The sequence below is a fragment of the Pipra filicauda genome, unplaced genomic scaffold, assembly GCF_003945595.2.
Source record: "Pipra filicauda isolate LSUMZ 115617 unplaced genomic scaffold, ASM394559v2 scaffold75_size2874737_pilon, whole genome shotgun sequence".
In the NCBI taxonomy this organism is placed as follows: Eukaryota; Metazoa; Chordata; class Aves; order Passeriformes; family Pipridae; genus Pipra; species Pipra filicauda.
This window is the reverse complement of record NW_024104931.1, coordinates 272,713-292,246: the sequence shown is the minus strand read 5'-3', so window position 1 is coordinate 292,246 and position 19,534 is coordinate 272,713. Positions and strand designations below refer to the sequence as shown.

The following is a 19,534-nucleotide window of genomic DNA, read 5'->3' as shown; positions in this document are numbered from 1 at the left end:
TATCTGCATATTTGACACCTGTTCCTTTTCTGCATCGAACTCAAGCTGTGTTTTTTCTATATACAGTGGTGTAATTTTGCTCTTTCTGTCTGCTCATGTGACTCACCCTGGTTTCACTCCTCTAGCAAAACTATCCTTAATATATAGTTTGTCTATTTCTCCTACAGCTGTTCCTATTTTCTTTTTAGTTACATCCTACATATAGGGAAGAATTTCTGATTCCACCCATGTCTATTTTCTTCTATCTTTGAATATCCACCTGACAACTTCTTTTGGGTGTAATGTTTGACCTATTGACATATTTTACTAATAGAATTTAATTAATATTTTTAGATGAATGAAAATAGTATCTCCCATTACTATTTTCTAAATGCACTATATGGTATTTCATGGTAAGTGGCAAGTGTTGCAGTTACATCCACAAAATATTGCTAAGCATAAAAATAAATCATGCTTCTTGAGCATAGATTTAAGCCTGAAATAATGAATAAGCTACCCAAAATAATATAGTTTGGAATTGTAAATATTAGAAGTAAGCTGACTTTGCATGACAGAGTTTTGGGACATCTAAAATGTTGAAGTCCAATATAGTATATTCCCAGTGATTTTGTTACATATTATAATAACCTCAAGATGCATAGGGCAAGAAGCTAACTTAAAAATTTCATCCCTAACATTGTAGCAAAATACTAATTTAATGTTAGTCTATTTTAAGAAGGCAAAAATGTACCTCACAATGAACTGTCTTTAGTTTTAGTCTTTAATGGAAATAAGCTATGTAAATCCCATGTGCTAAATTATTGCATAATAAGTAATCTATTTTAACTCAAGGGTTTTGTTTGTTTTGTTGTTGTCTAGAGGCTACATGGTAATGGGAGACTCTTTCAATACATCTTTATTCAAACAGACCTTTCAGAGAGTATTCACTAAAGATATGCAAGGACAATTTAAAATGGGATTTGGTGGCACATTAGAAATAAAGGTAAGCATAGAAAAATTCAGTCTAGTGAAACTCTGGAATAGGATGGCTACAAACTGTGGAATCTTTGCCCTTTAAAGGAATTTTTAGGAAAACATGCTAAACAGATGTGTTAAGGTTGGCTTGGATATAGCTGTTACTGCTTAGCTATCTTTTTGTAGTTCTGTGATTCTGTAAATGTGAGTTAGGTATAGTGGTAATTCCTTCTCACTCTGCATTCAGTGACAGCTAAAAGAGAAACTAAACTAAAATAAACGTCTCTGTTAGAAACTCAAAATGCCATGTGCTTTGATTTTGATATCAGTAGTGAGTGTTCCTTGGGTTTTGGTCCAACTTCTCTACGTAGTTCAGGACAGGTTTCCTTTCATTTTCCATCCTTTTCAGAATCCATTGTGGCACTTAAACAATGGTCATTTCCACCTCCACCCTTTTGAGAAGCTTAGAGCTGAATGTGCTATAGGTTCAGGTATTGTCTTCCATGATGTTTCTTGAAAAATATCGCCGTCCTGCCTTGTAGAAGAATATGAGGTTATTTTCACTTTCAGTAAAATTCTGTTTTACTGGGACAAATAGTTGAACCTTTTTTTTTTTGTATACATTTTCTTGTGAATTTTGTTGGAAGATCCTGGAAAATGTAAAAAGGGAGCCCCAGGTCTAGAGGGATGTACAAATCACTTCAAACAGGAAAATGACATTGGAAAAATGTGAATAACTGGATCTTGCTTTTAGCTGCGTGTGTCTAGGAGATAGAATATAAATGCATTTTGGGATATGTGTATCATTATCTTTCCAATCTTCAGTTGTACACTTATCTTGTGAATATTTTAATCTCTTGGTTAGAAAAGACACATTACCCAGTATACTTTATAGGCTCTCACATTTATAAATCAGGCAACTTTTCTCCATGTTTTAATTTATGTTTGTACTGTTGTTTCAGGTGTACTAATTGGTACAGCAAACAAATGTAATTAAGTGTAGAAAGTAAGCACATGGAAAGTTTCTCTAAGCATTATTGTATGTATAACCTTTCCTAAAGGTATCAATAATGTGATATGCATTGAGGTTTTAATTATCTAATGATAAAATAAGACTGAATTCTTGAGCATGGCATGGTAATGTATGTTTTTGTTCTAAATATGAAGACTTCAAGAGAAGTAAAGATTTCTGGAGCAATTGGACCCTGTGTTTCTCTCAACTCTAAAGGACCTTGTGTCTCAGAAAATGTAAGTAAACTTTGCTGATAATGAGGGTAATATCCTACTATGGAAAAATAGGATTTAAGATTTCTGGATTTGAAGAGACGCTGAAACTTTTCCATAAATGGAGCAAATAGTGTTCAATTTTTACCAATTTTAAATTCAATACGTGCAAGCTTGTATTCATTACTAGGTCACATTCACATTGTATGAAACCTTGCAGACTCCTTGTTCCTTGTTAAGATTTGTCCACTTGTTTAGATTTGTTGCTGTAAAATTATTATGCAGAAATTACACCCTGATGTAGCAGAAACCAATGCTTTATTGTTAAAATCAGAGCTATGTCCTTTTATCTAAAGTGAACAGTAAAAATACATTTTTTAGAAAGACTTGAGAGAAGAGAAGGATACAAGACTGTGGAAACATCCCTTTTATCTTGATTCTGCCTTCCCATTTCTGTAGCTGTTTCACCAAATGCACATTTAATTTATTGGAAGATCCAACTATTGCAGGCTCCTGAAGTAACTCCTTTAAATTATATTAGGCTTAAATCATCACTTATTTTCTTATCAGATAATATTCTTAACATTTGATTACTAATAAAAAACAATTAATGCAAGTAACCAAATGTCTTACATTTGAGAAGTCTCATTTTTGTTCCTAACAGTCTGCATAATAGAGCACTTTCCAGTTTGAAAATGCTCACAAATGGCCTGCTTTAATCAAGCATTTTTCATTCCTTAAATTTTCCTTGTGTTTATGGTTGCATCTTTGTGAATTAAAAATCTCTATATAATCAGCATTTTTTTTTCTCAGTGATATGGTACAGATTTTAATATTTTGTTGCCTGAAGGGACCACATATATTACAAAAAATGTTAAAACCCCAAAAAACCAATTAAATGTACATCATCTTATTTAAACTACATATCTATTTCATAGGATGTAATAGGAAATTCAGTTGTGAATTCATGTCTGTTCTATCATTCTTTTGCCTTGCAATTATATAATTTATATTCCAAACACCTTTTTGTTGAAATTATCCAAATTAAAAATTTTGGGGTAAAACATGAATAAAATGAGGATGCAGCTCATTTCAGTGGGAACCGGACAATTCCTGTAGCTATAATGCTTCTAAACGAATACAAGCACAGTGACAATATTGCCAGTATAATTTTCCTTGAATGTTTTATTCAGTTTCACTGTGTCCATTATGGTTAATGAATTATTTTAATGGGCTTTTCTGGATATTTATGTTCCTTTGATGCCAAAAAAGAATTGTCAGTTGAAATAGGTCACTATCTCTGTACAGTTACCTTCCTAGTTATTAGTTATATTATACAATATACTATGTAAGCTCACTACATGAAGTTTTACTGCTGTGCCCTAGAAGAGGGCTTTCCACTTACACGTGCTTCTTGCCTCTTTATCTTGGGGCTGTTTAAGCAAAGTCTTTTTCCTGTTTCTGAGCTGCTTTTTAACTTTTTCTAATGCTAGCTCTTTGTCTTATAAATGTTTTAATCTTTTAAAACAACAATCTTTTTTTTTTATTATTATTCCCACAACCAGTGCTACAGTTGTTTTGCAAGAGTGTGTGGAAAGGTGACAGATTGAACAGGGAGAAAGCTTGTGACAGTAGTTCTAAACAGTTATGTATAATGGCTAGATGCTGTATTTCACAAACAAGGAAATAGTTCTAGTTTGTAAAAGTGTTATAAAATCTTTCTGCAGGAGATTGGAACAGGAGGCACTTGTCAGTGGAAGATTTGTGGTCTTAATCCTACTACAACGCTTGCACTGTACTTTGAGGTGGTAAACCAGGTAATAAATATTTGTCTACTCGTCTACTAAACACAGTAATCTTATTTTATGTAAATATTGAAGCCTGTAGTTTTGTGTGGTTCCCCCAAGCACAGTAGCAGGGATACAAATGATGCTGCCATTTTGTTTTATCAAAATTTAGAGATGGACACTAACTGCTTGACGATGAGCTAATCTTCTTCTTGACTATGGTAATGGGAACCAAAGAGCTCTACAAATTTTGGATAGTGTTCATAATCTTTTAACTCCAATTTTTCCTTTCAGAGTGTTACTTATTAAATATATTTCAATTGCATTATATGAAAATACTGTAATCTGCGTATTTAAAAGTGCTTTTCAGTATTTCCCTGATATTTTAGTTACAAGGTAATTACTATATAATGTCACATTTTAATTTATGCTTCAACTGCTCAGTATTTCCAAGTAAAGATTGGCCTCATTGAAAGGTGTCAGGGGCATATAGCCTGGTTTCCTGTTTCCCTGAGGGGCTGCTAGGAAAGAGGATGAAAATATGAGGAGCAAATGTGCCACTCCTTCCCATACTTCCTCTTCTTCCAAATATTTGAGGCTCAGGAACTACGTGAGCTGACTGTAGTTTCTATATAATTAGTATGCTGTATTTCATAGTTTGTTATCTATGCAAAGGTTTGAAAACTTGAACTTACCTTAGCCATTTTTCATTTTACTTTTTGCATATTTGTTTTGGTCTCATTTTATTAGTAGCTCTAAAACTGGCCAAGTCATGATATGTGGTAACTAATTTCAACTATCTTTCTCTTTTGAGTTACTTTCCTAATTAGTTCGTAAACCTGTATTTCCACTGACTAGAGTTTTGAAATTTCAATTTACACCTGGATTCCAATCTTTGTTTTGACAGCAGTTTTGGATATTCATTATTCAACATTTTAGACTAATATCAGGTTTCTTGTCCTGTAATTCCAGGTCTTCAAATAGAATGTAATGAAATTAGCAATCGTAAGGCCCCTTGGAAAATGTTGTCTCTGTAAGGGTATGTGGAAAGAGAGAGCATTGGTTGCTTTAAGGATGTCTGGTGGAGACAGCAACTGCTTCCAACATATCCCTTAATAGTCTCCAAGTGCATTAGCCAGATTTAGTAAGGATACTCAAAGCACCAGACAATTAATTTATATAACTTGGGCTGCCTGTTGCAAAGAATTTTATGATTTTCTAGTCGTTAGTTACATACTTTCAACTTATACTGTAAAATCTTGAGATTCTCCTTCATTTAATTTTTTTTTCCTCCTGTACTTAGCACAATGCTCCCATTCCTCAAGGAGGACGTGGTGCAATCCAGTTTGTGACTCAGTACCAACATTCCAGTGGACAGAGACGTATCAGAGTGACCACAGTTGCCAGAAAGTATGTTCTATTTGTGATGAATGAATTTTGAAAGATCAGGATATATATATATATGCCTTTTACTCTATAGATTTTGTACCTATTTTCTTATTCTGGGATATACAGTGCCACAGGTGGTGAAAGCATGAGCATACCTTTGAGACAGTTGCCTCTCTTGTTCTGTGGGATGATTTTTCTCTGAGAGTTGCAGTAGCTGTATAATGATGTGATAGGAGTGCTCTGAAGTAAACCAAGTGGTTTTAGACGAGGGGGAAGCTTTGAGTGAAATTCTGTGATTTAAGCTGAGGAGATGGTTGGACTTACAGAATGGCAGCAATCACTTCATAACTTAACTTGAGAATGCCAGCTGCAATTCAGGGGGAATGTAAATACCTCTTCTTGCACGTGTAACCCTTACCTACAGTTTCCTTGATTCACAATTTTAGGATGTGATGTTTAATATTATAAAGGCATTTTTCAATGTCCAGTGACATTTCCTTTAAGCTGAAGGAGATCATTGCTTGGTTAATTCAATGGAAAATTCCATTTATTGAAAAAAACTTTGCCTTAACTGTTGATATGATTACGTTGTTAACTTACATTAGTTGTATTAGTAAAATCTTGGCAACTGATAAAAGATGAGATTAATAGTCCACCTTATAAATTGAAAAGAACAATCAAGGTGCACAAGACAGTTGCTAGTGTGGGAATATGTGGTAAGCTTCATGGATGGTGCTTTTTGTAACTTACCTTTCGTAATTAATTTTTTAAAAAATATAATAGCTGTACTTAGTGACGTTATATTTTATTTCACTTGTTGAATGGCATCTGTACAAATAAGGAACGTTTCTAATTAAAGAATGGCTAACTGAGAGGTTTCTTGTTTATACCCAGCAGATTTTTTGAAGCTTCAGCATCAGTTTGTTAAACTGCTAATGCTACTTTCTTTGCCTTAATTTTGAAGGGATATTTTGTGGTTGGACATCTTTCCTTTCACTGTGATGAAAATATTGTATTTTTCTTTTGCAGCTGGGCAGATGCACAAACCCAGATTCAAAACATCGCTGCATCTTTTGACCAGGAAGCTGCTGCAATTCTCATGGCTAGATTGGCAGTGTACAGGGCAGAGACAGAGGAGGGGCCTGATGTGCTTAGGTGGCTGGACAGACAACTCATACGCCTGGTAAAAAGAACCATATTGAAAGAGTCAGATTGGTTTCTTGCTTGTAGACACATAAGTCTTAAATGACTAGTGTTCAGTGATTGTTTCTTTAAAAATAAAAACAGAAAATGAACTGAATGCTTCATTTTCACATGAGGGTATGCAGAATTAACTAAGATATTCTATTTTAAATGAGAAAAAAGCAAGTGTGTTTTCCGTTGATTAATGTTTCCTCAACATGTGGTAATTGCCAGCAGTTAAGAGAAATTATAACATGAGATTTGCAGAAATCAAAGCTTTCTCTACTTTCTGCTGCCTGTAACGATATCGTAGATTAAATATTTTTAGGGGGGAAAAAAACTCAGGCAAAGTATCTAGAAACCCATATAAAATTTTATTTTCAAAAGTTCAATTTTCTGTTTGGGTTTTTTTATTTATTTTCTTTTTACTTGTAAGTAAGTAGTTTTCAATAATTTAATCATCTGACTCTGCTTAGTGATTTTAGGGAAAAAAAACCCCAAAAACCATTAAAGCCACATATGCAAGAAAATCACTGCTTGTTGAGAACTTATGTCAATGTTTTTGCTAGATTTCTGTTTGTAAACAAAGTTGTAAGCACCACAAGTCATGTGTCTGATAAAACCAAACTTACAGTAATTGCATGACCAAGCAAGTATGTTTCTTAATTTAGAATTTAGATAATTTTTTCTTTTGCCCCAGTGTCAGAAATTTGGAGAATATCACAAGGACGATCCAAACTCTTTCAGATTTTCGGAAACCTTTTCACTTTACCCACAGGTGAGTTTGTCTATTGGAAGGTTTGTCTATAAGTGATAAAAAGAGAATGCTCAGTGAAGAAAGAGGCCCTGTAGCGCAGAGTGAAGTAAGACATTACGCTGGATATCACAATGAACAGACCCCCTGCCCCCAGCTACTGTCTGCCGTGTGACATTAAGCAAATCACTTCTGTTGCCTGTGCTGCTATCCCCTTTTGTCCTCTGCCCTTACAGTTAAACTTAGTCTAACTGTGTATATTTTTTGTTTTTCCTATAATGAAATCCTCATCCTACCTGAATTTTAATTCATGTAATGATACTTTTTTAAGGACTGTTTTAATGAAGAAATTCAGAAATGTAAGAAAATGTATGGGTTTGCTTTATTGTTTCTTTCCCATATTATTTACAATACTGACCACAAAAGAAACATTATTGGTTATATTAAACTTTGAATAGTTTCTTTGCTAATAATCTCTTCTAATAAATTACTCCATTCTGATGGCTCCAGATATGTCACTTTTGGACTCTCCATAGACTTCCATAATATTTCTGTTTGAGCTACCTACCAGTCTGTCTCAAGGTGTTAAATGTTGTGGAGAGACTGATTCAGCATGTGGAAAATTTGATTCAGTAATGAGGGGATATACTTTTTCCATTTTACTAGCAAAGTTCACCTTTGCTGTGGTTGATATTCTTTTTTCTGTACACATGCTATAACTTACTTTGTTCCAGCACAGCAGCCTCCTCACAGGAACAGTAGAACTTAGAGTAAAGAAAGGATTTAACAATATTTAGTCATACTATTTATCAGTTAGTACTGCAGAAGAAGAAATATTAAATTTTTCTCTTACTTCAAAGTGGCTTTGTAGGTTTATCCATTCTGATACCTCTTCTACTGTCATGAGAGTATATAAAAACTGGCAGAGCTGCATATACAAGTTAGAAATATTAAAGGAGTTAGAATTCAATTTTGTTGTGGCATTGGTCTCGTAGTTTGTGGAAAACATTTCTCTCCTTCTACAATTGTCCTTTTTATCTCTGAGAGTTCAAACAAATGGTTCTTGTTTTGCAGTTTATGTTTCACTTGAGAAGATCTCCTTTCTTACAAGTTTTTAACAACAGTCCAGATGAGAGCTCATACTATCGTCATCACTTTATGCGTCAAGATCTAACCCAGTCGCTTATCATGGTTCAACCAATTCTTTATGCCTACTCTTTCAATGGACCTCCAGAGGTATCAGTAAATATAAGTTCATAGTAGGTTAAGAGGTGCTTTTTTGAGAGAAGTGATTCTTGTTCTCACTATTGCATGTTATAAAAGGTGTTGATTTATAATCTACTTTATGAGAAAGAATATTCATTTAATTTACAACATGCTATGAACAAGGCATATCTCAGAATTCTGATGTAGATGTCTTGAGATCAAAAGTTGCTTTTTAAAGAGGTGATGTTTTAAACTAAGGAATGGGTTTTTTTGTTATTTTTTGAGAGATGTAGCAGATTTGCTTTTGTGTTCATGGTTCCAGAATGTAAATATAAACAAAAATGGGTTTAATTAAAAATGTACTTTTTCTGTCGAGTCTGAAAGAAAAGTTGGGTTTTTTTGAAATGTACAAAATTTCCTATATCTTAATGCCCTAATCCAAACTTTCTAGTTTTGATGTGGTTCCCATTTATGTGTAGATTTGGTACAGAACCTTCCAGTTGACCTTGTCATGGGACGTTCTGTATAAACCTAAAATAAAAAGCTGATCTTCCAAGAAGCTTCTGAAAGAAGTGTAAGACAGGAGACAGCCAAAATAATCTGCTACATTAAAGAGAGTGAGACAGTGAAACAAACATAGTAGTAAAAGCTCTTGGCAGGTTGGAATTCTAAGTTCTGTTAGGATTTTTTTTTTTTTAAACTATCCATGGGGTTAAAAAAAAGGACTTTTAAAAGTGGAGTTTAAAATAATAAGGTGGCGTGTGAAGCTCACAGGTGTAAGATCATTCTCCCATGTATGAAAAACAAGCATTCACATTGGTGTGATGCAAAGGAGAAATCTGATTAAGCGGGAGCTGATATCTCAGTGTAGAATGAGTAATAATACTTTTTTTTTTCATTCTTGGAATGGTTAATATTTTTGGTATCCCTAGCAATATTGATTCAAGTCCATCATATGGTACTGATTCAGTTAAATCATATAGTGCCAATATGTTGTCATTACCCTTAAAAAGGTGAATTAAAACCTTAAATATTACATTAGATTTCATAAGTCATGCGTATTTACTATATACAGTGTTGGTGGATATATAGGCACAGTAATAACAGCTGCAAGAACAAGACTAAAATAAACCCCAAACAACCCGTAGCCTCCAAATCTTATACTCAAATAACTTCTAAATCTTTATACATTGAAATACAATTCAAATTAATGACATTGTATAGATAAATATGGAGGTACTTGCAAGACTAGAAAAGCGCATAATAATGAAAGAAGTTTCAGGTCTTGAATACATTTTTTATTACTTTCATGAAGTTATGTATTCAGAATCAGGCTGGATAACTTCAGAATGAGATTGTGTGGGTTGCAGATGTGGGACATGAAAAGGAGCAAATATGGAGTTTTAGTAAGTGATTCCTAAGATTCAGTTACTGATTCAAAAAGCTGGTAATGCCATCTGATTGTCCAATTATGCATCAGTTGGTAATTTTTTATTTATTTTTAAACCTTAGCCTGTTCTTCTGGATAGCAGCAGCATTTTACCAGATCGCATTCTCCTTATGGACACCTTTTTCCAAATCCTTATTTATCATGGAGAGGTAAGAGTTGTCACTGCTTACATAAATACTCTTTTTTGATAGGAGTGCTACATTGTGGAAGTCAAGCACCAGTTCCAATGCACCTTAGTATTTAACCCTGTCATCTGCTTGGCTGATAGCAGAGTTGTAGTTAAAGTTTGTAGTTTGGTACTTTGACATGCCTATACACAGATAACTGACATTACTTGATGTTTTGGTCCTATTTCGTATGATGAGTTTAAGATTAATTAGCTTCAATATGCAGATTATTTGTTTTAGATCAATATTTTTCCTACCTTTAAAAGTGTTATTCCCTACCCCTCCCTTTCTCCCCAAATTTTCACTCATTTATTTTAGACTTTTAAATTAGTTCTTCAGGGACAGGGAGTCAGAACACAGTTTTATATTCACCCTTCATCTGCACTGTCCTGGAGGAATGGAACTGCTCCTGGTAGTTAGGTAGATAGACATTCCTTAGTAATTTAAATACAAATGCTTGTGATTTCCTAGTTCTCTGCTTCTCTGGAGGAACTGAACTGCTACTTTTTACTACTTTGCAACTGTAAATGGTTCACAGCTGAGAGTTTGGAAAATACTGTTCTGGATCATATCCTCGTAGCTGCACTGATAAAAATATTTCCTAAACTTCAATGCTTCTTAAGCAGCAAAATGTTATCTCAGTTTTGTCAGGAAGCAGCAGGGGCGGGCTGCTCTGTGAGGGAAAGGGAACAGGGAACTGATCATCACTGCAAGGCAGTCAGGGGTCTTGCCAGTGAAGACCTGGCCCCCAGTGTACCTGAGCAAGGCAAGCAGAGTAGTTGTGGGCAGTAGCCAGGCTCAGCCTTTAGTCCACATCACCAGACAAGTCGATGGGGATGAAGCAGGTCCAGGTTCTAGTTAGGTAGTCAGGTACCTGGATGGGAGTTGGGATGAGTAGGGTACATGCTCAGACACAGGTGTGGCTGCTGTGTAGCTCAAGCAGGAGTCAGGAATGAGACCTTCAGCTTAAAAGCAGCTGCCAAGAAGAGGAGGAAGGAATGCCTGCTGAGAGTCCCCCCTGGGGTCTTTCCTAACAACAGGCTGTGTCACTGAGCTGTCCTTGTGCAGCCAGCTTCACTGCTAGAAAGTGATGAGGTTTTGCTACAAGCTCTGAAAGATAAATATCAGTATAAATACTTATTTCTTATGTTTCATAGACATGCAAAATAGAGAAGTGTAAATAGTATCTTTGACCTTCTAAACTAAATATTTAACATACCAAAGATGACAAAAGAGGAAAGACAGATGGATCACAAAATGTTAAGAGTTAAAAAAAAAAAAAAAAGAAATCTAGTGGCATGTTACTCGCACATCTTGGCTTTTAAAAATTAACTTGCATACAGGGCAGAAGGGGGTGAGTGATAGAAAAAAGACCACCAATGGCACATTTTCCTCAGAAAAGTCCTGTGTATTTTCTAAGAAAGATTGGCGAATCAGTTCTAAACTTCTTTCTTTTCCCTGTGCCCAGACCATAGCTCAGTGGCGTAAGTCAGGGTACCAAGATATGCCGGAATATGAAAATTTTCACCACTTGCTGCAAGCTCCAATAGATGATGCCCAAGAAATTCTTCATTCCAGATTTCCAATGCCCAGATACATTGATACAGAGCATGGAGGAAGCCAGGTATTTATATAATCTAGGAAATGGTGTGTTGGTAATGTCATGAGATGTTTTAGTAGTAAACATGCATTTCTGTGCTAAGATGTATATAAATTGCAAGTGAACATTTTGTATCTTAAAGCTTTTATAGAGCCAGATATTTAATAGCAGCTTTTTCTCTAATCTGTAAATCCTGTTAGTTATTATTATTTTTACCCTACTGACTTGGACTCTTGGATTCTTTATGTAAGGTGTGTAGGACAGAAAAGACAGTGCTTGTGTGGGTCTCTGAACCAGTTATTCTTTGTGTTATTTTTTAAAAACTTCTTCATTAGTGTCTTATTGATATTCACATTTACTTTGTTAATGCTTAGAAAAAGACAAAAGCTTACTTTCAGCCACATCAAAAAGTTCTTAGCAATTCTGCATTATAGCTATGGCATCCAGGGAGTAGATTTATTTATAGAGGTGCTATTTGCCGTTCTGGATAGGTGTCTGCATCTCCAAATAATAGAAATGACATATTTCAAATACACGTGCAACTTTCTTCTGAGTGCAAGAAAATCCTATTTGAGAAGATTAATTTACTGTCTTTGTTTTGTTTTTTAAAGGCTCGCTTCCTGCTTTCAAAAGTAAATCCCTCTCAGACTCATAACAATATGTATGCATGGGGACAGGTAAGTATGAATCTGCTGATGAAGCTTGTACACGGTTTTCTTTTTCCCTATTTCAGAAGTCAAGTGACACATTGTGTACATATAAGTAATAATGCCAAGTTTCGAAACTGAAAAAGAAATTAAGTTTTGGTCTGATGTAACCAAAACTATAAAAGTTAAGAAAATTCTAGTCTCTAGACAATAACAGTCTGGTTTGCTATTTTAAGCTTCTGTTAGACTGCTTTCATGTTTAACCAACTTTCTTATGCAGTGTTGTCTTAAGAGTACAGATTTGATGTTTGCCTGACAGAGACCCCTCGAGGACTTTCACTGAGACAATTTTGCAAAATCAAAAATAGATAGTTTAATGAGGTACAGATGTGAAGATTTGGAATGCAGTTGCTGCCTTAGCTCCAAATATGTTAAGGTTAGCCAATGATTGATTAAGCTGAGTTTGCAGTTTACAATTCATTAAACTTAACTTGTAATTAAGTTTAGTTTCATCGAGTATTATCTGCTAGATAGCAGAGGCACAAATGTTACCAAAGAGGTGTTCCTGCTTTTGGGAGGAGAGAGGAGCAAACCCATCAACCTGTCTGAGAGGTAGGGTTGTCCACACCATGGCAGACTTAAAATACCAATTTTATACCTGCTGTAGTCAAACAGGATTGATTCCCTGTTGGCTGCCATAAAAGATGGTAGGAGAGCAGCCACTTTATAATTTTCATGTCGGTGGGTGTGTTTTTCATATATAAAGGAGGGACAGTGAGGGTTTAGGTAGCTCTGATTGGGTTGAGCTACGTGGCTTGCAGATGAACATGTACGTATCTTGCTGAAGGGCAGAACCAAACTGTAACACCTTAGTATTGCCATCTCTCCCAGCTGAGCCATTAGTGAAGCTGTTTGACCTTCATCTTATGGCTTCCTCTTCAGTCAGCATGTTGCAGCCTTGTATTGTTATCTCCTTGGCCACCTATCTCACAGAGCTTTAGACCTCATCCCTATAAATACCTTCACAATCCTGGCAATGAGAGTACTTACCACACATAAAGACTAAGGGACCTTTTTGCAATAGGGGAAGTAAATGTTGGCGATAGTTATGGACAAGAACAAGAAAATAGATCAGTGCCAGCGTACTGACATTTTCCAGAATTTTTGTGGCCCAGTTGACCAGGAATCAGTTTACAAATCTTGTCTTCAGGAAGGAAGTTATGTAAGAGTTCACAAGTTAAACTTTCTGGAGCAGCTTGTACTCTTGAATGTTGCATCTCTTTTTCCATGTTTTCCTTCCACATTCAGCTTCTTTAGTGGGAAAAGAAGCACTGCTGTGGGTGAATGCTAGTGCAGTGTCATTTTCTCATGCAACTGTAATGGCATCAGGCACTTGAAGCTACATATTAACTGTGCTCTTGGAGTATTTTGCTGAAGTGTTGACAGTGTAAAGTCATGAGTGAGGAAGCTCTGTAGCAATCTTTTGGCAGTGGTCTTTGTCAGGTAAGTTTTTCAGGGTTACATTTTCATAGGATGAATTGGTTCTAATGAAGCTTCGGGCAGTGAAGAGCACTGGGCTCCAGAGTGAAAATACTTGAAAACTCTGTACTATGTTGGAGCCAGCATGATTTGAACCCAAATCCCAAATTCCCTTGCCTCCAACATCAATAACCTAACAAGCCGTCTGTTACTATCTCTCTTCATCATGTTTACCCCACAACATACACACAAATCCTGTAGTTTGGAAGGTCTTGTTTTTATCTAAACATTACCTGGAAATTTTTGAAATTCACATTTCCAGCAGTACAGGACAACTATTTTCTGCTCATTTAATTAGTCAGCAAGTGAAGCAGTATTACAAATGTAAATGCAAATACAAAACAATTCTTTATCTGCTCTAAGAAAATTATTCATGCTGGATAGGTGAGACTCTTCAATACGTCTTACAAAAGACAGCTTTCCCTTTTAATTGTGAGAGGAATTCTAGGGTAACATAAATGTATTAATCTCCCCAGTGGCATTGCAGTGTATGTGCTCAACATAATATGCTCTTGTGTTTGCAGGGATTTTTGTGAACAAAGTTGAATAAAGTACAAATTATGAAATGAGAAATGTGACAGTTTAGAGACAATTTAAAACTGATTTGCATCTTGCTTTTGTTTTCTTCATGTGCTCCCTAGATTGTTTCATATAATTTTATTTTGTGCACAACTGAAAGTCCACATTGACCTGAAGAGGGCACCCACACACCACTGAAACCGTGTTTCAGGAGGTGATGAATGGCCTAGTTTGGTTTTTAATATTCTAAGTAAAGATTTTCTTTAGGCTTTAATAGGTCGGTGCCTTTACAGTATGAAAAACATTTTCAGAAGATAGCAGTAAAGTTTTCATGCATCTCTATTATGTGGTTGGTTATTGAAGATGCAGTTGAAATTTTCAGAAAAGGACCTAGGGGTGCTGATCGACAGGTGACTGAACATGAGCCAACAGTGTGCCCAGGGGACCAAGAAGGCCAGTGGTATCCTGGCCTGTATCAGAAGTAGTGTAGCCAGCACGACCAAAGAAGTGATTGTCCCCCATACTCGGCACTGGTGAGGCCACACCTTGAATCCTGCGTTCAGCTTTGGGCCCTCACTATGAGAAAGACACTGAGGTGCTGGAGCATGTCCAGAGAAAGGTAACAAAGCTGCTGAAGGGTCAGGAGCGTAAGTCTTATGAGGAGCAGCTGAGGGAACTGGGGTTGTTTAGCCTGGACAAAAGGAGGGTCAAAGGAGACCTTATTGCTCTCTACAGCTACCTGAAAGGAGGTAGTAGAGAGGTGGGGGTCGATCTCCCAGGCAACAAGCAATAGGAGAAGAGAAGATGGCTTCAAGTTGCACCCGAGGAGGTTTAGATTGGATATTAGGAAAAATTTCTTCACAGGAAGAGTTGTCAACAGGGTTGGAACAGGCTGCCCAGGTAATGGGTGGAGTCACCATTCCTGGAGGTGTTTAAAAGACACGTAGATGGGGCACTTACGGGTATGGTTTAGTGGGGGGGTTTGGTGGTGCTGGGCTAATGGTTGGACTCAATGACTTTAAAGGTCTTTTCTACCTAAATGATTCTATGATTCTTAAATAAGAGAGTTCAGGCTTAGTATTTAACAGGCTTGGAAGTAAAGCGTCCTTTAATCTCACCTTGCTGCCATCAACCAATAGGTAACTTCGTGTGCCTTCCCTGAGAGTAGATGTGTATTGTAGTGATACAAGAAATCTTACTCCACTTGGATTTGTCCCTTGATTATTAACTGAGAACTGGTTTTAGCCAGTTCTCAAAAAACCACCGTTCTCAAAAAGATGCTTCTAAGAATCCTCATTAAGACTTTTATGTCTGTGTTTTGGAAGACTTTGCAACAGTTCAGACAGCTCTAGTTTAATTTGTAAATGTGAGTGCTTAGTACCTTTGAAATGGTGGAATTGTTGAGATTTATAGGACTTCTTACTATAGCTGTAAATGGAAATAGTGGCAGACTGGTCTCAAAAGACTTAAGAGAGCTGCTATGTAACATTTGCAGAGTTGCCAACTGCTGTTTTGACTCTAAATTTGTTCAAAAGTAGTAATTAAAACCTGACCATTTAGAACTTCTTGAATTTCTTAAAATACTTCTGAGGTCAAAAAGTAAATTGCAAGAATCCACCCAAAAGGTTTTTTCAGAGCTTTTGTGTTCTGATTTTTTGTGACTTTCAGATTTTTTGGTCTTTCTCTGAGGTGGCACAGAGCTATAGGAGGAGAGAGTTTGCCCAGCTCTTCTTGGGAAAGCCAGTTGACCTTTGCTCGGTGTCAAATCAGACCCTTAGTGGATTTGTTTCTTCCTTTCATCATTTTGATATGTCTGAGCTTCACTGACAGATACTGATTTGTTAGTTGTGTCACTTGCATATTACTGTTTCTTTCCCCTTTGTCTGCTCCACTGAGGTAGGAATCATACAGGAACTGCACCACTGAAATTTTATTTACTTCTAAAAATTTGTAAGTTAGTATTTGGCAGCTGTCAAAAACTCGTGAGTTTTGTCTGGGGGATGTAAATCTTGCTATACAGCATCTCATTTCTGTATGCATGAATATGAAAGACTGTAGTTGTGGGTTGTGCCTGAATTCATGTAAACATATGAAAATTTATGTAAATATACAGTCTGCTGGTTTTTTTTTGGTCGGAGAATTTCAGTAATGGTGTGCTTCTAAGGTCTTTCTAAATTTATAAAATGTTTATTCAGTGGAACATATTGTGCCTTAAAATGCTTTTTCTTCACAATGTGCATAATCAGTTCTTCTTGTTTCTCTTGTTTCATAGGAGTCTGGAGCACCCATTCTTACTGATGATGTCAGCTTGCAAGTATTTATGGATCATCTGAAGAAACTTGCTGTCTCTAGTGCTGCCTGAGATTCTGCAGTGCACTAAAGGCACAGATAATCTGCAGCCATATTTCAGCTTTTTCTCCTTTCCCCTTTCCCATGTCTCACTTGACAGAATGCTCTGATATGCACAAGCTGCCTGACTAGATGTAAAGCAGTGTTGTTTTCAAAGAATAGCTTTTGTTATCAGCAAATGTTTTAATGTGAACTGCAGTTTGTAAAAATGAGAGGTAGTAAATTAAGTTATAAGCAGAGGAAAAAGAACAGTTATTTTGATTACTGTGATATTATAATTACTTTGAGATCATTTGCAACAATTTTGAGATGTAATTTCAGTTTCCTTTTTAAAGCGTTGGGGTTGATTCTGCTCAGCACTACTAAGGCCCATTGAACAATAAAGGAAATCCTTGGTGATGTCGGGCTTTCCAGACTGCCACATGATTACTTTTGCTTACTCAGTTTGAGCATGGAGTGAACAAAGCACCAACAAAAAACATATAAAAATGATATTAACTCAGTCTTTTGACTTAGGCTGATGAACTTTCATTGCCTGCAGAGATATTACTGTTCATGTATTGTGTTTATTTTAGGGGTATTTAATTTCAAATATTTCTTCCCATTTATGCGATTTGATTCTTTGGGAACAGAGTTTTTCTTTATTTCAACACAGAGAATTTGAACTGAAAAGTATAAAATCTGTTGTTGCACGAAATTTAAATCCACATGTATTTTTACAAAAAAGTATTATCAAACACAGTTAACAGGTGAATATGCTCAAAAAAAACTAGTTCTACTTTTAGCTAAAAAGAAATCCTACACTACCAAACAGAACTGACTAAGAGTACAGCCTTGATTTTTGTCTTGGCAAGTATACTTAAAAAAAAAAATCCACCTTTTTTACTATTGCCTTATAATGTTACTACACTAATGCATGACACTGCACATCTGCTTTTTGTTTCTGCATCTTTTTTATTATAAATTCCACAGGCTGTAGTTCTTTTTGAAACAGTATTACATAGCATATGATGTAATTAATTTGCTATTTAGTTCATACTTAATTTTTTTTGGATGGGTAAATTAGACTTTCCCATTTACTTGTTGAAGTTTACACATAAAACACGTTTACATAGGTAATATGACGTTTTGACAAGCAAAGATGTGAAGTGTGGTAGTGGGCAGTAAAAATTTGTGCCAAGTCTAAAGGAAGAAGGTTTTCGCATAGGAAATTCAGTCGTTTACTGGTGTGAGAAGCATGAGGGTGGTTTTTCTGTAAATTCTTAAAAAACTTGATTAAATCGATTGTTCTCCATTTCTTTGATCTAAATGAGATGAACTCCATTTGCCTCAAAACAAATAAAATACATGTTTTTCTCTCACTTTTGTATTTATTGCGCTGATTTCTGTTGGTTCTTGAAATGAAATGTGGAAATAAAGGTAGTAGTGACAAAATTTAAAATAACTTCACCACTTTTATTCCTGTAATTATTGGTATCAAACTTCCAGAGGTACTGAACTGTTTACGCTAGTTTAGAAGATGATAATTCAGTAGCCCTCTTGACTTTGTTTTGTTTTAGCTAATAAACAGCTTAATTTTTCTTACAACACCAAATATGTCCAATTTACTTGGCAGTTAAGTACTGTTTGCCTAGGAAATCAATTCATCACCAAGTCATGATAATGGATGGGGTTTTTTGTGCTTTCCTTCCATTAACCAGCTTTCGCCTTGTAATAATTTTTTTTTTAATCCAAATTTTTGGCAACATTAGCTTATTTTGTACCTTCGGGTATTTAACATTGTCAGAGATCTTTTGGAAATGGGAGAGAACAAGAGGACCATTGCACCTAATCACTATCCTTGGTGTTGCACAAATGAGTTAAGCAGCTCTGCAGAATACTGAGACAGCTGGGAGCTGTCTCATGGCATGAAACAGGTAAAACTAGAGTCTAGTTTGAGGCCTGTCTCTAGTGGTGTCCCCCAGGTTTCAATACTGGGCCCAGTGCTGTTTAGCATATTCATCAATGATTTGGATGAAGGGGCAGACACCTTCTCATCAAGTTCACTCATGACACAAAGCTGGGAGGAGTGGCCGATATCCCTGGAGGATATCAAGAGGAAGGAACCAGGCTCTTCTCAGTTTTGCCAAGCAATAGGACAAGAGGCAACAGAAGGAAACTGATGCACAGGAAGTCCCACCTGAATATGAGAAAGAACTTTACTGTGTGGGTGACTGCACACTGGAACAGGTTGCTCAGAGAGGTTGTGGAGTTTCCCTCATTGGACATATTAAAAAACCAGTCTGGATGTAATTCTGTGCCATGTGCTCTAGGATGACCCTGCCTGAGCAGGAAGGTTGGACAAGATGACCCATTGTGGTCCCTTCCAACCTTATCCATTCTGTGGTTCTGTGAAAACAGGCAAACCTGAGGCAAGGAAGTTCAGTGTCAGGAAAGAGAAACATGATTTTGCAAGGCTAGAGCAGGCACAAGTGTCTTTGCAGCTGAGGTATGATACTGGTGACTTGTAGGCATTATGGAAGAAGCTCTTTCAATGGCAAAACTGGTGGCTTTGCTGCATGGAGTCCCTGAGGGCTGTATATCCTAATCACTACTGCCCCCTTGTCCACAGAGCAAGTAATTTCATTAAAGAAAGCAATCAGATTGTCAGGCCTGATTTGCCCTTTGTAAATCCACATTTTTCCTCACTGTCTACTTGTCCTTCATTTATTTCAAAATGGATCCTAAGGAGTTGTCCTAAGTCTGTCTAGGGCAGATGCTGAAGCTG

At 36.2% G+C, this 19,534-nt stretch overlaps 1 protein-coding gene across 1 annotated transcript in view; it reads left to right on the top strand.

Moving 5' to 3' along the window:
- SEC23A (SEC23 homolog A, COPII coat complex component) overlaps positions 1–18,128 on the top strand; it is a 29,420-nt gene extending 11,292 nt beyond the window's left edge. The window contains exons 10-20 of the mRNA XM_027720227.2: positions 859–982; positions 2,122–2,202; positions 3,906–3,995; positions 5,269–5,375; positions 6,384–6,537; positions 7,237–7,314; positions 8,365–8,526; positions 10,009–10,095; positions 11,582–11,737; positions 12,325–12,390; positions 16,691–18,128. Of these exons, the coding sequence (XP_027576028.1) occupies positions 859–982; positions 2,122–2,202; positions 3,906–3,995; positions 5,269–5,375; positions 6,384–6,537; positions 7,237–7,314; positions 8,365–8,526; positions 10,009–10,095; positions 11,582–11,737; positions 12,325–12,390; positions 16,691–16,780 (1,195 nt within the window). The 3' untranslated portion in view covers positions 16,781–18,128. The remainder of the gene's footprint in view (positions 1–858; positions 983–2,121; positions 2,203–3,905; positions 3,996–5,268; positions 5,376–6,383; positions 6,538–7,236; positions 7,315–8,364; positions 8,527–10,008; positions 10,096–11,581; positions 11,738–12,324; positions 12,391–16,690) is intronic.
- Positions 18,129–19,534: the final 1,406 nt, after the last annotated feature.